Genomic DNA, 17355 nt, shown 5'->3' with positions numbered 1-17355 from the left:
CACAAGCCAATTAAGGTCACACACCACTTCTGAAGACAAGAATAACAGAGCAATCTCAATTTCGGAAGAAGAAAAAAAAAAGAAATTGAGGAGTATTTAGGAGGCAAATGTAACATAAATCCTACTCCCAGACGAGAATCAAACTCATTCATTTTCATTTGTAACAAATTCACATAATTATAACACAATCAATCTGTACTTAGACAGAATCCACACATTCTCAAGTAAGAAAGAATGCTCAATGACTATTTTTCACAAATTAAAACAGATGTAACTCATATAAGTAAGAAAACAAGAGAACAACAAACATGATCATTAGTATCATTTCCTTACAATTTATTCTTTCATAGCGATTAGAAAATGTTTATTTATCAAAGTCTGATCTGAGAATGGCATAACTTCTGCACCTCCGATAAAAAAGAGGTTTGACCTTGACAATATCATCAATTTCAAATTCACATGGCCTGTCCTCATCAATCCTTCCAATGGCTATGCTGCGACTCCGAGGCAATTTAATCGCTGCAGCGCCATTGCGAGGGCTCTTAAGGGACGTCGTAGAAGCCCTGATAAGGTCCTTGAACTCATGATCCCTTGATCTGGTGGCAGAGTTATGAGCACTGAAGCTCCTAGGAATGGTGGAAAGGTTGCCGGTGGGGCATCCTATGGCGGCATCCGCGTAGGTCATGTGGCCGGACCACGCGATCATTCCTCGGACGTAGAAGTCCCTTACCTTCTTCATGTAGCTTATGAGCTTGCTTCCTTTGCTTCTAACCTTCTTCTCTGTCATCTTGTGAGAATTCCTCAACAAATGCTTGCAACTATATATGGGGCTCTTTATATGAAAAGTAGCTAGATATATAGATAGCTACTGTTAACTTAACACATTTTAGCCTAATATGCATATGCCACTTTTTAACCTTTCCCCCTCCTCAAATTTATACACCCTGCCACGGCAATGCCATATTTTTTTTTGGTGAAAAAACGGGGCTTAGAGCCCAAACAATGGGATTAGGACCTCAGATACAAAAGTGTTGCAAAAATCAAACATGAAGGGCACAATACATAAGGGGGGAAGAATCTCAAAAAGCATATATGTATCTATCATAGAGAGACATATCTAGCAATGCCATATTGTTTTAGAATAGTGATATGACATATAAACATATCTCTCGATATTCAACACACATACATATTAGTACTAGTTTTTAACAACAAATATTTGTGGCAGTTTATGTTTGATGGATGTTTGATTGTATGCCTAACAATCAATATTGATTGTTTTACCTTTTCTCGTTAACATATAGTATTTTTTTTTCATTTTCTTTGAATTGAATACTTAAAACCGATATTAATTTATCAATAATGATTTGTGCACATACGTACAAGGTTGACCATCAATCAACATACATATATTGTAACGGTTTTTAACCATCAAAATTTGTAGTGTATATAAAAAAGATAGAAAAAAAAATTCTGAGAGCTTTGAACTGCTGCACAAACCACTATAAAATTACATCTTCATGGTTTTAAAACCCTTGCTAAACGTTCTTTTTTTAACTCTTTGCGCTTAGGGACGGTTTCTAAACGCATAAATTGCTGATATGTCACGAATCGTTGGTGGTTGTGTATCATTACTGTTGTTTTATATAGAAATTGTTGGTTGTAGCTTCTTCTCAACAACTTTAGGCAAAATTGATTCTGCTTGGTTTTTGATGAAATGATTTTTTACCACTCTATTTTCAAATCCGTCAAGATTCAATTATAGTATAACAAAGGGTTTTGTCGTATTCACATGGTATTGTTAACATAAATTTCGTTCTCAAGTTTGACTACTCAAGCAATGGATTCTAGAAGATTGATTGTTTGTTTGATGATCAAATGCACATATGAAGTAAATAAAGCAAGATTAAAAGGGATTGATATCAATGAGAGGAAACTGTTGGAATTGGAGTTCACTGTTAAACTACTTAGCATCCTATGATCCTATATGCAATTTCATTCCTATCCATGATTCATCTACACCGTTCAACCCTACACCATCGATCTCTCACATGAGTGGATAGCAATAACTCTCTAATCCGAAAAATTTATCTCTCACATGATTAAGAAAGAAAGTTATCATGAAGTTTAAGTGTTTAAGAGACTAACAAACCTAACTCTATCTCTAACAATTAGGATTATTAGATGATTAACTCTAGTTCAGAATCAAAACAATGTAGCTCTTGCTCTTACGTCAAATTAAGCAATATGTTATAGGTGTAGTTAAAAACTAAAACGTAACATTAAGATCAAGAGAAAACCATTGAATCATGAGATGAAAATAATAATTTCATATAGAATACATAGTCAAAGGTTACATTCAATCCCAACAAGGAGGTTTAGCTATCCATGAACATAGATGCTACACAAGCTTACAAGAAAATTAAGAAGAAAACGACGATCTGTGCCATCCTCGGTATAACTCCGGCTCAATGGAAGGTCACTCGGCCTAAAAGTTCCTTTCTTTCCTCCTTGAGTTCGAGCTCTCCTAGTTTCCTCTCAAGTTTTTCTTCTAAAAGTCGAGTTATATTAAACAACAGCTAAAAAAGAGCTTTTATAGTAAACTTTACTGTATCTAGGCGCCCAACGCCCTGTGTGGGCCGCCAAAAGACCTATGTTTCTTCATAGATGGGTTTCTGGAACCGCCTTCAGGGCTGTGCAACCCTTTGAACAAAAAAAGCGGATGTCTAAGGCCCCAAAAAAATATTAGGCCCAATGTTTTTTTTGTTAAAAAGTTCCTTGTCTAGCAACACGTGACATATATTAGTATCTTTCGTTGTCTAGCATATCCTGTGAGCTATGTTTACTGTTGGTGTGTGTTGTTTTTGCTTTTGGGCCTACATGCCCCCTCTAGCCCTCTGGGTTTTGTATCTTTAAACCATTGACAAAAAGAAAATATAGTAGTGAATCAATGAGATGTTGGGGCTTGGGGTGGGCAGTTTCATTAAAAAATTAACAAAAAATTAAGACTATTTAAAACAAAATAAATAAGAATTCTCCATCTTCTATAAAAATTACCCAATTAAAGAGGAAGTTACATCAATATTATCATCTTTTTTAAAACGAAATGTTAGTTGCTTAATTATAAAACTCGTCAAAAAGTTAGAAGATTAATATAAAAATTATATTTTGTTTAATATAATACTAAGTCTCTCTTAGATTTTTGTAAAAAAACCTCTTTAACAGTTTCGCTTTAGGCCCCAAAATGTTTGTACACGGCTCTGACCGCCTTAGCCGCTCAACGGCTTCTAAAAACCGCCCAACAACCTGGACCCCTCATTCTTCATTCTCTTGCCAAATCGTGCCTTTTTGCTTGAATGTTTCATCCTACATCACAAGTTGAGATTAGAATCAAACTTAAACACATTCTAGCCTAATTTTTCTCCATCGATAAATTCTAATAATAAAAAAAATAAGATTTGATCAAGATTTCTCATAAATTCACAAAGATAAATTCCTAAATTGCTAATTGAAATTAGATAAAATTGACACTTATCAGTTTTCAAATATGTTATAACTAGTGTTACTTTACACAAAATTTATGTCAAAATGAGAGGAGAGAGATGAGTGTTTAAATGAGTGTTTGTTAGCACTCTTCAAATAATAATTCTTCTCTTTTTTGTTGGACAAAGAAGGAATAATTCCTCTTGTTTTATGGAATATTTTTGAGCGACGACAAGGTGGGCTTTACTACGTTGTGTTTTCTAGGCCTGGCTCGTCAACAAGAGTCTATACATAGCATTGACTAAGAGGCCCAAATGCTAAAGTGCAGCGAGGCCCAAATTCATTCAAAATACTATTAAAACTTTCTCCCGGTGTAAAGAAACTTCCCACATCCAAAATATTTCCTTTCTTCTAGAATTGCTCCTCAAGTATCTATCATTGAAGCTTATTTTTGTATGGTTGCTTACTTGCTTTTTGGTTCAACTACATGCCATGCCTATTATGTTGGGTTAGAGTCAACACAAACGTGATTTCACATATTTCAGTATATTAATGGAAAAGTTGAAATTTGTCATGTTGAGTTTAATGTGGGGATCGGAAATGCATAATTTTAATATATTGGATTTGACATGAATCTACATTAAGTTTAACGAAAATACAAACAGAAACTAGAAACTGTATTAAAAGAACACTGAAAATAGTTAATCTTATTGCTGAAGCCCTTGAAGTGGATGTTGGCGCCATTGACAGTGGGCACAACACAAGAGATGTTGGCGATAAATTTGGAAATTTGTAAGTTGGAGATAGACCATAAAACCACCACGTTTCGAGATAATTATTTTCAAGGTCAAAATTCTTTCCAATCCAGAAAGGCAGAAATTCCATTGGAGTGTGTGAGAAGCTAAGTTATCTAAAGCAATAGTATTACATTTACTATTAATATATCAAGAGTTGATTATTGAAAACAGTCAATAGTAAATGATTGAGCAATAGAACTTGGTCAAAGCCACAATTAGATAGCATGAATAGGCACGTGAGTATATCATACAACTAGGGACGACAAAAGTTCCAGAATTTTGGCAGGATATGGGTGAGGAATGAATGAGGGCATGATGGAATAATTTTGAAATAAAAATTTTAGTCAAAAGTGAACAGTTATTTTGAGGGTATTCTTGTTAAAAAATAATTAATGCCTCATAAAATCTAGTTTGATTCTTATAAAAAAAATCAAGTTATACCTCTCACTTGATTCTTATAAAAAGGAACAAAGAGAGTATGTTTCTACAACTAACATTTAGTAAATATGGCCTGGAGACAGGACTGCATGTTATAGACCTGGTGAGTGTGTGCACTCTCTTACACAAGAGCTATGTGCCTTGTAGTTGTCTCAGACTTTAGGTTCGCATATTACCCTTGAGTCTCAGAAGAATTTCATGAGGCTATAGTGGGACAATGATGCCCTTAAAGAGAAAATGTCGGAGGAGAAGAACCATATGTTACAGAATGAGGCGATCAATAATGCTCAACAAGATGATCAGTTGCAAGAAATGAACTCACATTTTGCCATCTTGACTGAGACACTTAAGTTTTCGCATGCCCTGAATTGTAATAATGATGATATTGAGAGTGCTTCTACTACTCTTTGATCTACTCCAGCTGCTGTTGTTGTTCAGCCTACTCCACCTACTACTTCTCTTCATCCTACTCTAGTTGTTGCTGCTTTTCGGCATATCCCAACTGACCAACTGATATTGTTTCACTTTGTCCTACTCCATCTACTGTTGTTGAATCTTTTCAGGTGTTACTATTGATGGTTATGATTCCATGTAGCATGTTTTTGTATAAACTTTTGGGAGATCATGTATTTTATTATTAATAAAAAAAATAAAAATTTATCATTTATCTTCTCCGACAGTAGAAGTCGTCAGTAAAATACTGAGTGCTTTGACGTCTGTGAGTAACTTACCATTTCCTATATGTAAAGTCGTCAGTAATTTTTTCCGATTAGCCTATTATAGACAGATACTAAACCGTCAAGACAACGTTAATAAATTGGTATTATCAACAATTTGTGATTGTCGGTAAATTAGTAAATTTGTGCGTTGGCGGGTTACGCAGGTTCACAAGTTGGATTCTCTTACTCGCGTTGCTCCGCCTGGCTGGTTGAGATGGTGGGCTCAGTGGGTTGAACTTACCTCAGTAGTTGTGGTTTCGCTTTGTCCTACTCCACATGTTGTTGTTGGATCTTTTCAGGTGGTGTTGCTGATGGTTCTGATCGCTCCTATCATGTTTTTGGAGATGACTATAATGATGATGACCTATATAGCCTTAGATCTTATTAAAAAAATTAAATCTACCAACTTTCTTTTCCGATAGTGGAAGTTGTCGATAATTTTCTCAACAAGCCAATTACTCATAGATACTAAATCATCAGGACACCATCTGAAAATTAATATTACCGATAATGTTTTTTATCAAACAGTTTGAAGTCGTCGGTAAATTACAATTTATTTCTGTAGTGTTCGCTTGCGGGTTACCGGGTTACACAGGTTCACAAACTAGACTCTCATACTTGCGTTGCCCCAACTGGCTGATTGAGCTGGTTGGCTGAGTGGGTTGAACATACATTGCTAGCACTATAGTTTTTATAGAGCAAACCCTTAAGTTAAGTACTTATGTATGAACTCATTGAGTTGTTAGAGCATCTCCAACGCTGGTTTCTTAAACCAGCTGGAGATGCTAAGGACCGTTTCTTAATTTTTCAACCCATTGGAGCTTGCTTAGTTGGCAGTTTTGGGTTCTTAACTACAGTGCAGAGCTCTGCTTTTTCGGTTTCTTAATTAAAATAAGATATTTTCTCTCACTTATTCACCAACATTCCCAGCTTTCAGAGGGAAATAAACAGAAAGGATGAAATTGAACAATTCAAGTTCAACAGAGACATAATCAGAGGACGAAAATTGCAATTTTATTGAAAAAATTGAAACTTTACATGAAAAAAATTGAAACTTTACACACAAAAATCGAAATTTACATAAATAAATAAAAAATTATTCAAGTCTCTGATGAAGTTTTGGAAGCTCTGATCTGAAAGCATTAATCTTGCATGTGTGAAAAGGAAGGATTTTTGCAAGCTTCAAGGCTTTGAAGCTATGAAACAGGGGCTGTGGGGGCGGATTGAGGCTGTATGGTGGCGGTGGTGGTTGTTTGGTGGCCGATGGTGACTGCATGTGGTTGTTTGGTGGCGGCGGTTGTTGTTTGGTGATCGCCTGGGGCTTTGGAGGCGTAGACCAGAGAGATCGAGGGAGAAGAAGTGAGGGAGGGAGAGAGGAAGGAGAAGAGGAGGCGTCGAGGGTCTGGAGCAGAGAGGAGGTGATGCAGGTGAGGGAGAGAGGAAGGGGAAGAGGAGGCGTGATGCAGGTGAGGGAGAGAGCTCGAGGAAGAAGAAGGTGAGTGAGAGAGCTTGAGGAATCTAGATTGAGAAAGGGAGAAGAGAGGAAGAAGGGAAGAAGAAGAGGGTGCGGCTAGAGTTGAAGAATGGAGAGTGAGGAGGAAAAGATGAATATATAGTGGGTGACCTGCTAAGCAGGTCATCCCACCGTTATTGACCGGTTACAGCCGGTTTCTGCCCGTTTGGGCGAGATTTGACCGGTTTTACCGGTTTTCTAACATATTTTCATTAAGTAAAATTAAATTTAAATTAAATTTGTATAAATATTAATTAAATTATTTTTTAGTTGAAGTATTGATTTAGTATTAAAATTTAAATTTAAATTGGGTGAAAATAAATATTATAAATTTATGTTGTATGGTGGGACACGGGTGAGACCTTTTAAATAGTAATTTAAGAAATCATGGGTTGGAGCAAAATCTGCTTCAGTTTCTTAGGAGTTTCTTAAGTCTGATGTGACAGTATGAGCCCACAAAAATAGTGCTAAATAGTGTATTAAGAAACCAAATAAAAATTTTGACATTAGAATTAGAGTTGCTGTTAAGAAGATGCTAAAAACACAAAAACAAGGATAAGGTGGGACAGGGGGAATTTATAACCGGTCTGTCCCCGTTGCTTTGCCCACTCTGGATACAATACCCCCTGAATACGACAGAACTGAGAGGCGGCTATTCCCTCCATGACATTGACTCCACTGATCTTGAATCTCCCTCCACCCAGAAAGTCGTCGTCTCACCATTGACAAAACCTCACGAACTTATTATCATATAAATGCTGTGAGACACTCCATAAAACAAAGACAAACTTGGAGGCAATATTTTAATCCAACATAATAATTAATGTGCTTCCCATCCAACTATATTTCTTTGACCACACTGCATTCCTTTGCTTATGTCACTACTACATTCTCAATCCGCCGACGGTCAAGTCAAAAACCTCAATTCTCAATTTAACAAGATTCATTCTCCATCTGCCTCTCCCTCAGGTCGTTGGCCATTATTGAAATTCAACATGTACATCTATAATTGCTCTAGCTCGAGTAAATGCTTAATTTCGTTCGGCAAAGTATTACAGTCAAACAAGTTAGTCTCTAAAAGAAAGAAATACCTCTCACGGTCCCCGATTGTAGACTGACTTGACCAATGTTTTATCTTACTATAGAGACTAACTTGATAAATATTTGACATAATCATGACTGACTTGTACGATGCTTACATTTTTAGGGACGAAATTGAGATTTGAGCATTCAGTATTCAGTAGAGCGTGAGCAATATTCTCTATAAATACAGCTAAAGTTAAGTGTAGCATTTTCATATTGCAATAGATACCTTGTATTCACAAATATCTCACTGCATTAGAAAACAGAACAGTAACCAAGCAAGTTAGCTGCCTTGTTTTTATCTTGAGATTCGACCTTGCAAGACCATGGAATCTTATTCCTCTTCTTACTCTTCATCCAAATCTTCATACATGTCCCAAACTTCTGAGGAGTCAAAGGGGCTGAAAAATGCATACCCTTATCAGTCTCATTCCTTGCTTCATTCTGTGAGGAAGACACCTGCAAAGTCATGGAAAAAGAAGTTACCAGTGGCACCAATGCCTCCAACACCTGTTAAGATCTACAAGGTGGATCCTATCAACTTCCGAGAACTTGTTCAGCAGCTTACTTGTGCACCTGAGTTCAAACCTTCTCATCAACCTCATGAACAAGTTCTTCAAAGCATCGAAAATGCTACCACTAACTCTTCCTTTCATGTTCATTCTGCTCCAGTGCAAAACACTTCAATCAGAGACACTGCTGCATTGACCCTACCAATACCATTACCAGTGTGCACTAACAACTGGTACCAGGGCTTGCAATCTGAAGCTTTTGATGTGAATTCTCAGGAGACTGTTGCTGATAGGGCAGTAATACCTGCTTGGCTGGAAATGCTTTTGTTTTCACCAACTTCTTTTAGTAATGGGTGTTTCTTTCCTCCTTTGAGCCCAAAAATAATGTGACTTGTTTGAAAGTAACCTTTTAGAATGGATTTTGTACCTTATCTATGTCACTACTGTATCGGATATGTAGATAATGGAGTCATCCCAGCATCAGCGGCCTCTGGACTCCTGCAGCTGCTGTGTTTACACCATTCTTATATGAATAAGCTATTGCTTTGTAATTTTGTCATGTTATGTCATTTTTTCTGTACTGTGCTGCAGTTTGTAAATGTGCTATTATTATGTAATTTTGTCATGTTCTGTCATTTTTTCTCTACTGCAGTTTGTAATTTGTTAGAAAAATTGATTTACTAGTTTTTGTTTTACCATTAGCATAGAAAATAAAAATTAGTTTGATGGTATCTTAGTATCTTCTCAAACATTTATTTTGTCATTAATAAACATAGGAGATCGATCACAACCTGGTTGAATCCATGATCACTATCATTTTGGCCGCGAGAAGATAAAACTTCGAGATATTTTTACAAATTGGGCTATAAACTTACAAAGCAAAACCTGCTTGAGTCCATGATCACCTTCTTGTTAGGCCGCGAAAGGCATAAAACTCCGGAGTATCTCCACATTAGGCCCTATAAGAGGAAACAACACAAACGGCTTGAACACCATAAACTGCTATAGGTCCTCTCATTCATAAACTCCTAATTTTTTTTTCAATGTAAGACTTCTTACTCACACTTGATATCTCAACAATCTCCCTCTAATGTGAATCCATCCCAAACGTAAGCATCCAAATACTTACACCGTTGTTGAGCACATCATGGGACACACAGTCTGATCTTCATAATATTGTCAGGAAGACTTCCAGTATAAGGAGTTGCTACCATGGTCACACCAACCATGATACAACTTGTTAGGAATCAGAAGATGAAATCTCCACACTTGTGAAATCACGCCCATAAAAAGCAGAAAAATTAATAGATAATAAGTAATAAATCTCACAAAATTAATGTGATTCGCGCGCTTATCTAATTCACAATCCCAACAAAATATTTAGTTACTCAACTACATTTTTCACAAGAATAAAATTGCAAACCTTCACAATGCATTTAAGAACAAAATTGCTAACCATCACAATAACACGCAACTATTGAAGCTCATTAATACACACAAAATACTAGAGTTGTTGTGGTGAATAAAACTCAACTTAACTCTTTATATTTATAATATTTTTTCATTTTTTTTTCTTCACATTATTCGATATGGGATGTGTACTTACTTTCTCTATTTCTTTCTTCTCACACTACTTAATATATATGGGACTTAACGTTTGTATAATATTTTCCACGAAACAATTGCATCTCTTCCAGTTTTTTGTGCTGATAATAAAACTCTTCCAAGTTTCTACCTAGTCGTCTCTCTCCTTGTTAAATCTGCTTCTGTATGGCGTGGCTAGCAGTAGCAACTATCCATTATGATAAGGGTTGTTTAACTTAATTTATGGGGTTGGTTAACATCATTGGACCAATAGTGTAGTTTTCTGCTTGTCTTTTAATTTTTCGAAGCACAAAAAAAAACATCATATTTTTGGCTACATGAGGAAAAGTAAACAGACAAATTAAACTACGCACACATGTCTAACTAAAGTGAAGCATAAGCATATATAAGTGCAATTTTAAACTCAACCACCTTGAAGAGGGTATAATAATCTAATGATGTAAGTTAGACAACAACAACAATAATGAAAAAAAAACGTGTCCTAAGTAAGGTTGACACTTGAAATTCCTTTTTATTTATATTTTTGTTCACGAGAGGAAAGAAATTGTAATTCCTTTCATAAAAAATAACTATATCTTGCTCTATATCCACCCTGTTATCTAATAATTTAGAGACCTCAATTTGAAGAGTGAGACACTCAATTCCAATACTCTCTTTCACATTTAGCCACCTCATCTATTTTTAAAAAAATTTCATATTCTCTCTCCTTTTCCTCTATCCGTAAAATACACGCGCCCCCTCCTTGCTTGGTTATTTTCATTTTACTCAGCAGTTACGTTCTTCTCTCATTCTTCAAAAACTCTTTACCAAATTCAAATGCAAAATCAACGCATTTGTTTCTCATTCATTTCTCATCTCATCTGGTTCTTCTCATCTCATTTTGCATTCTGTTTCTCATTCAAATTCAAATGCAAAATCAACGGAAAAGCCTCAATTTGGTAATCCATGTTTGGTATTTTTTCAAGGTTATTTCCTCTCTTTAGATTTTGCCTCTCGCCTGGTAATCCATCTCTCACTAGGTTATCTGCACCTCACTTTAGCCCCAATTTCCTATGTCTCCTGATATTTCCTTCCAAAATCAATTTTAGGTTTTGGTAGATTGTTTCTAAAGTGCGATGCGAAATTTGAATTTTGTTTCTACAGATGTCAATTTTGCTAGATTGCTTCTTCAATGCAATATGAAATTGCTTCTACAGTGCGATTTTTGGGAGATTTTACCTCTGCAGTGCGAGAGTTCTGTTTTCGCCATGAGAGATTCGGTAGATCACTTCTTCAATGCGATGCTAAGCCTGCAATGAGATATTTTTGAGTTTGCTTATCTCACAATGGTAATATTTTCTGCTCTATTTCTGCAGAATCCCTAATTTTAGGATGCAATTATGTATTCTGCTCTCATGAATCCCCGAGTTCAACATCAGACATCTAAAAAGAGAAACTAAGGTTGGGAACTTGATGAGAAGCAGTTTGAAAATCATGATTAAATGATCTGTCAATCATTCTTCCTATATATGTTGATACTTGCAATCACATGAGTAAGTTTTAAAATCTACCATGTATACTATAAATTTGAATCCTCACTTTGAAGGGCTAGACACTCAAATTATACACTCACACATAGCCACATCTGTCTTTTTTTAACAACTCATTGTCTCTAATTCCCAGTCTATCACGTGCCTTTTCTCCTGATTATCAAATACATATGTAATGGAATGCAAGTTGCATCTTTTGTTTTGCAGTACATTCTGTATGGTATTGCAGTTAAGTTTATTATAGACTACATGAAGGGAGAGTATCCCATGGTCCACTGAAGAAATATTTTTTGATTTTAAAGTAGTATCATATTTATAATCTAGGTCTTTACCTATTCATGTTTGATATACTTTGGCAGAAGAATAGCTGTGTTGTTTCAGGTCTGATTATGCAGCTTTTTTTCTCACTTTGAAGTCTCTAGAAGTGGTAAAATGCTACTGGTTTTGAGGTGCTGAGGCGTGGTCCATCAATTGAAGAAGATTGCATTGTCTTGGATCAATTAAAGGTTGTTTGTTGGGTGCTGTTTTTCTGTTTTGCTGTTCTATTCTATTAGTTTTGCTTTTAGCTTTTTCTTGTACTGTCATCTTTTGTCTTTGTTACTTGCTGTGAGTTATCTATGTTGTCTATTATGACTCTTTATTTAATTCTCTATTTTGAATCTTTGTGTTAAAGCTTAGTTGGGAGAGCTATGTTCCCAAAACTCTTTTATTATATCTAATGTCATTATCTTTTCTAAAAAAAAATGTTTGATATACTTTGTTTGTATTGAGTATAAGAAACTCTTGCCAGTTAAGGCGTATCCTAGAAGGCCCTTGATAAATTTTCTTAAGAAATATGCTTGAATTAATTCCCTAGATTTCAAAGTCTTTTTGAGTATATATTTGCAAAATAAATTCTGATAGCCGATTTTCATTTTTGATTAAGCAATGCAAACTACATTACAGATTGTGTGGTTTTCCCTTCTTCCGAACCAAGAAATTATAAGGAAGTTTGTTGTAGAGAGAAGGGAAATTAACTTTTAAAAAGTTGGGGAATATGTGATTAGAAGAATCAAATTGTGGACCAACTTCACAAGCTGCAATGGAAAAAAAAAATCTAAAAATGATCAGATTCGGTACAATGTGTATAATCTCTACCTTCAACCTGAAATGATAAGAGTTCCCATACAATTCATAAGTGTGGCGCACATCAGTTTATTTGAGACACTTTCATGATCAAAACTTGGAAATGTTATCACGCTTATGTTATTCTAACAAGTTATTTCTTTCTATTTTCTTTTGAAAAAAATGAATTTTCTTTTAATTGAAAACAAAATTACATTACTATTACAATGATTCAAGTAAATGAACCACAAGGATCTCATAATTTGTATTCGCCACTTTCTATATTTAAAACATGATCATCTTATTTAATCCAATTTCTAATAAATTTACTTCATTTTGCATAAGTATTAATTTTGCCACATAATTTTATCTAACAAATTAATTTTCTTGTGCCATATTAATTTAACATGAATAAAAAAATTGTCCATATTTTGAAAAAGTTATCCAGTGGAATTTCAATAATTTGAATATATGTGAAAAAAAGTAATCTCGACATAATATTTAAAATACTTATTAATTAAAAGAAAAATACACACGTAAAACACCCGTGCATTGCACGGGCTACGAACTAGTTGATCATTATGGTAGAAAGATTTGAGTTTATTTCCTGAAGAAAAAATATGAGGTATCTAGTTTTTTTAATATTTTAAAGCTCTTGTAGAAAAAGAAAAAAATAACTAAACTAAAATATCTGACAAAAGTAACGAATATTTCACATCAAATGAATTTCATAAATTTTGTGAATAACATGAATAGACTCAAAAAGTTCCTAAATGCCTTCTTTGCAGAAAATAAAAAAATTTATTAGAAAATATTCAGTAAAATATCTAAAAGAATACACGAGATAAGGAGGACTTAGCCAAACAATGAGCAACAAATTTCACTTCTCTATAAACATGTGAAAAAGATACAAAAGTGAGCTGCGAAATTAGTCTTTTTGATTTCCCAAACAACCAAACCCCATGTAGGAGTTCATAGCACTAAGTTAACAATAGTTTTGACGACTCGATCACAATCAAATTCAACAAGGATACACGAAGAACACACTTGTAAAGCCAACAACACCCCCTTCTGGATTCCCATTGCCTCCGCGACATCAGTGCCCAAATTGGCTGCAATATTTCAACTAGCCGCCGCCACTCTGTTAGGAGCCTTCAAAATAACATTTGTTAACTAGGCAGCTACATTTTGATCAGGAATCCAGTCCCATGAGCAACCCTAAACAGATAAAAACCACACCTCATGCTCGAATGACAGTCCTATAATGCATGCTTTGTCGTTTTGACCATCGTCTCGCACCTTAGGCATGATCTCAGGCAATTGATCCCCTTATTCCACAATTTACAGTGAACAGAAATAACACCTATGAGCACCCTCAAGATGAAGTGAGCTTGATGGAGCAGTATGTGCAACATCCAAAGACTTCCCCACACACGATCAACCTGATGCTCATAATCATAACCAACAACATTATTGTCCTCCCTTGCTTTGATACAATGATAAGCATATTTAACACAAAAAATGTCATCATCCCTTGCTGCCCAAAGTCCCAAACCAAGACATCATCCTCAACTGTGTCCAAAATGGAAGCTAAAAGATTGTAATGCTTCAAAGGGTAGAAAAGTTTGTTGAACCAGGTGTCCCTTCCTGCTGATCATGCTCTCTAGCTATGTGATTACAAAGACCCACAAGAATATGTTACCGAGATTTCACTAAATAAGTATCAAAGACTTCTCATTTACAAGTATTCTCAAGGACTTCTCCCAACCCAAGTATTCTCAGGACTCATCATAACCTAAGTATTCTCAGGGACTTCTTCCACAAGTATTCTCAAGATTGATCAATTAGAACTTGATTAGAGATTTGATGTATGAGTGGAAACTACATATTTGAATTGAATTTAGGTCATATCATCAATAATCCTAATTTCTAGACATAAAGTTAGGTTTGTTAGTCGTTAAACACTCAAATCAATCACGCTTCGCTTTGTTAGTTATGCGAGACATCGATAATTAGGAGAGCAGACAGTTAATCTTCTCATGTAAGAAATTAATGAGTTAGATAAGAACTGGTGTGATGGAATCAAGAATAGAACAATTCATATCTGTTGAATTAAAGGATTCATAACGGTTAAGGTGCGAAAATCAATCCCAACAATGTTCTTAATTTGTTTTAAACTTGTTTTTATCATCGCTTTCTTTATGTTCACAACGCATATCGAAACAATCAACCAAAACATTTATTGAACTCATTGTTTAAGTGTTTTAGCTTAAGAACGATATTGTATTTCCAATTCCCTGAGAGCGATAAAAACTCTTTGCTATACTACGATTGAATCTTGAAGGATTTGAAAGTTGTTTGGTAAAAATATTTCAACACCCACATTAAAGATTAGTAATTGAATAAACCGCTCACCTTCAAAAGGGAGACATAGTTGACTCACAAGGTGTGATTTTCAAGTCATTAAATTCCTATTGAGATAAAAAAAAAAAAATTAGAGTCACAAACCAATGGTCTTGGGGACCAAACCTGGAAACCATTTTGATTCTAAATACGAATGCTACATTTGTTGCAAACCCTGAATAAACTCTCATTTCTCACCACCAACTTATTTGTTGTATAAATACATATTTAAATTTTGTTATATTGATAAAAGAAAATTCTCAAGTGCAAATGTCTCGCGGTTTTTATATACATAGTTTTGTACCTCAATGTGGGTACATATGCAATAATTTTTCTAATTTACTATTAATCCATAATCATTATTCCAAGCATTTCATTTTATTTATTATTTATAAATATGATATATTAGTAAGACCCACAAAATAAATAATGAAAAATTCAGAATTTGAGAGGTTCCTATTAGTATTTGTAGTAATGGACAACACTTGCAAAACAAAAAAATATACTCCCGGCATAAAATAAAAATGTAAGCATGGTTTTGGTTTTTAATGGATGGCTTAGAATTGGAGTTTAGTTATAATTTATGTTTTATTAATAATAAAGATATGTGTAAAAAAACCTAGTGTACGATTGGTAGCATAAATAACAACACCATAACCAAAATGTATAATACAGTTATTATCCAATAAAATGAGACTCTAGAGAGCTTATGAAATCCAAATTCAAATAAAAGAAGTAATTTTCATTTATTTGCAATACTGGAGGTAATCTAATCATAGATGCAAAAAGCATTAAAAAACCACACAAATTAAAACTTTATTCATACAACCAAAACCAGTACACTTTGAAATTAAAGCCACAAGATTTTGGAAGTAGCGGAGATAAACATGTGAGCCTAAGCTACACATGATGTATTATTTGCATAAATGAAATAAAAATGTGAAGACTACTAGGCCATAATGGCTTAATATTGTGTCTTCACATTTACACAGCAAAAACAGTAAAAACAAAAATCATAAAACTGAATTGGGAGAGATCATGCATGCCCCCTACAAGCATTGCTAAGAGGCACATAATAATTTTCTCAAGGTTATGGGTGGGGCCAAAATAATCCATTTTGGAGATTAGCATCTCCAAATAATGGCACTGCCTCATTCTCATAGTTATCATTGATCAAATTCATATACCATTGTCTCTGCATGGCGTCAGAATTATCCGTGACCAGCCCATGGACATCATTCACCATGGTCATTTCTTCAGTTTTGGCTACTGCAAGTGCTGGTGCTAGTGCCATTTGGGGTTGGATTGAACTTTCACCGACTAAGACAGAAGATTGACCCTGGTGGATCACAGTCTTATTCATTTTTTCCAACGCTCGGTCGACCTCCTTCAAATTTTGATCAATCACCCATGCAAGATCATTCAGATCATTCATGTTCATGTTGGGTTGAACCTTCCCTGCATTGATGCACCTATACATGTGCAAGTTCATCTCTTTCTCCCTGTTTTCCTTCCTTTGTTTCATCATTTGGTCTTTTGCCTTCAGGATCATTTATTTTGTGAAAGTCTCCTAGTTCACCATCTTCTTGCTCTGCTCCAATTCAGGCATTTTCTTCAACCTTTCCAACGCCTTTTGAACCCCAGGTGGGGATGGCCAAACCACAGGTTGAGGTTCGAAGGGGCTATAAGTTATAGCACATGCTTCAATTCCACAAAGGGTGCTTAGTTCATCCACCTTCTTGATCAAACCTTTCTTCCTTTTCCTGTATGTTGTCTTCCTCGCAGAGTCATTGACAATGTATTCACGTTTCACTTTTCTCCTGGCCATGGTGCTGGCCAGAAAAAAAAGTGACAAGAAAAAAAATTGAAAATAAAAATGATTTGTTATGGAATCAGGTACAGAAGAATCATCTTCCTCATAATTTCTTCATTTCTGCCAAAAGGAAATCAATGATCTCCTTGAAAAGAAACTTATTCGCAAGAGTAAGAGCCCTTGGTCCTGTGCAGCCTTCTATGTCAACAAACAAGCTGAGATAGAACGGGGAACCCCTAGGCTGGTTATTAACTACAAACCTCTCAATCAAGCCCTTTGTTGGATTAGATATCCTATCCCCAACAAGAAAGATCTCTTAGCCAGACTGCATGATGCTAAGGTCTTTTCAAAATTCG

General features: G+C 35.2%; 2 protein-coding genes and 1 long non-coding RNA gene across 3 annotated transcripts; 2 read left to right on the top strand and 1 right to left on the bottom strand.

Annotated features, from left to right (window-relative positions):
- The first annotated feature begins 8243 nt into the window (after positions 1-8243).
- LOC130714169 (uncharacterized) lies at positions 8244-9191 on the top strand. Its single transcript, XM_057564063.1, has one exon. The coding sequence runs from the start codon at positions 8360-8362 to the stop codon at positions 8933-8935; it is 576 nt and encodes a 191-aa protein (XP_057420046.1). The 5' UTR covers positions 8244-8359; the 3' UTR covers positions 8936-9191.
- Positions 9192-10785: 1594 nt separating this feature from the next.
- LOC130712075 (uncharacterized) lies at positions 10786-12324 on the top strand. The gene is made up of 2 exons (XR_009010851.1): positions 10786-11409; positions 11506-12324. It is a non-coding gene; the product is annotated as an uncharacterized LOC130712075 (long non-coding RNA).
- A 3952-nt stretch (positions 12325-16276) lies between these two features.
- Positions 16277-17100, bottom strand: LOC130712320 (agamous-like MADS-box protein AGL80). Its single transcript, XM_057562157.1, is given in 1 exon segment — positions 16277-17100. A coding segment is annotated over 1 exon segment (738 nt). The 5' UTR covers positions 17015-17100.
- Between the last annotated feature and the right edge of the window lie 255 nt (positions 17101-17355).

Source organism: Lotus japonicus, chromosome 4 (genome assembly GCF_012489685.1).
Source record: "Lotus japonicus ecotype B-129 chromosome 4, LjGifu_v1.2".
Lineage (NCBI taxonomy): Eukaryota > Viridiplantae > Streptophyta > Magnoliopsida > Fabales > Fabaceae > Lotus > Lotus japonicus.
This window is presented reverse-complemented; position numbering and strand designations above follow the sequence as displayed.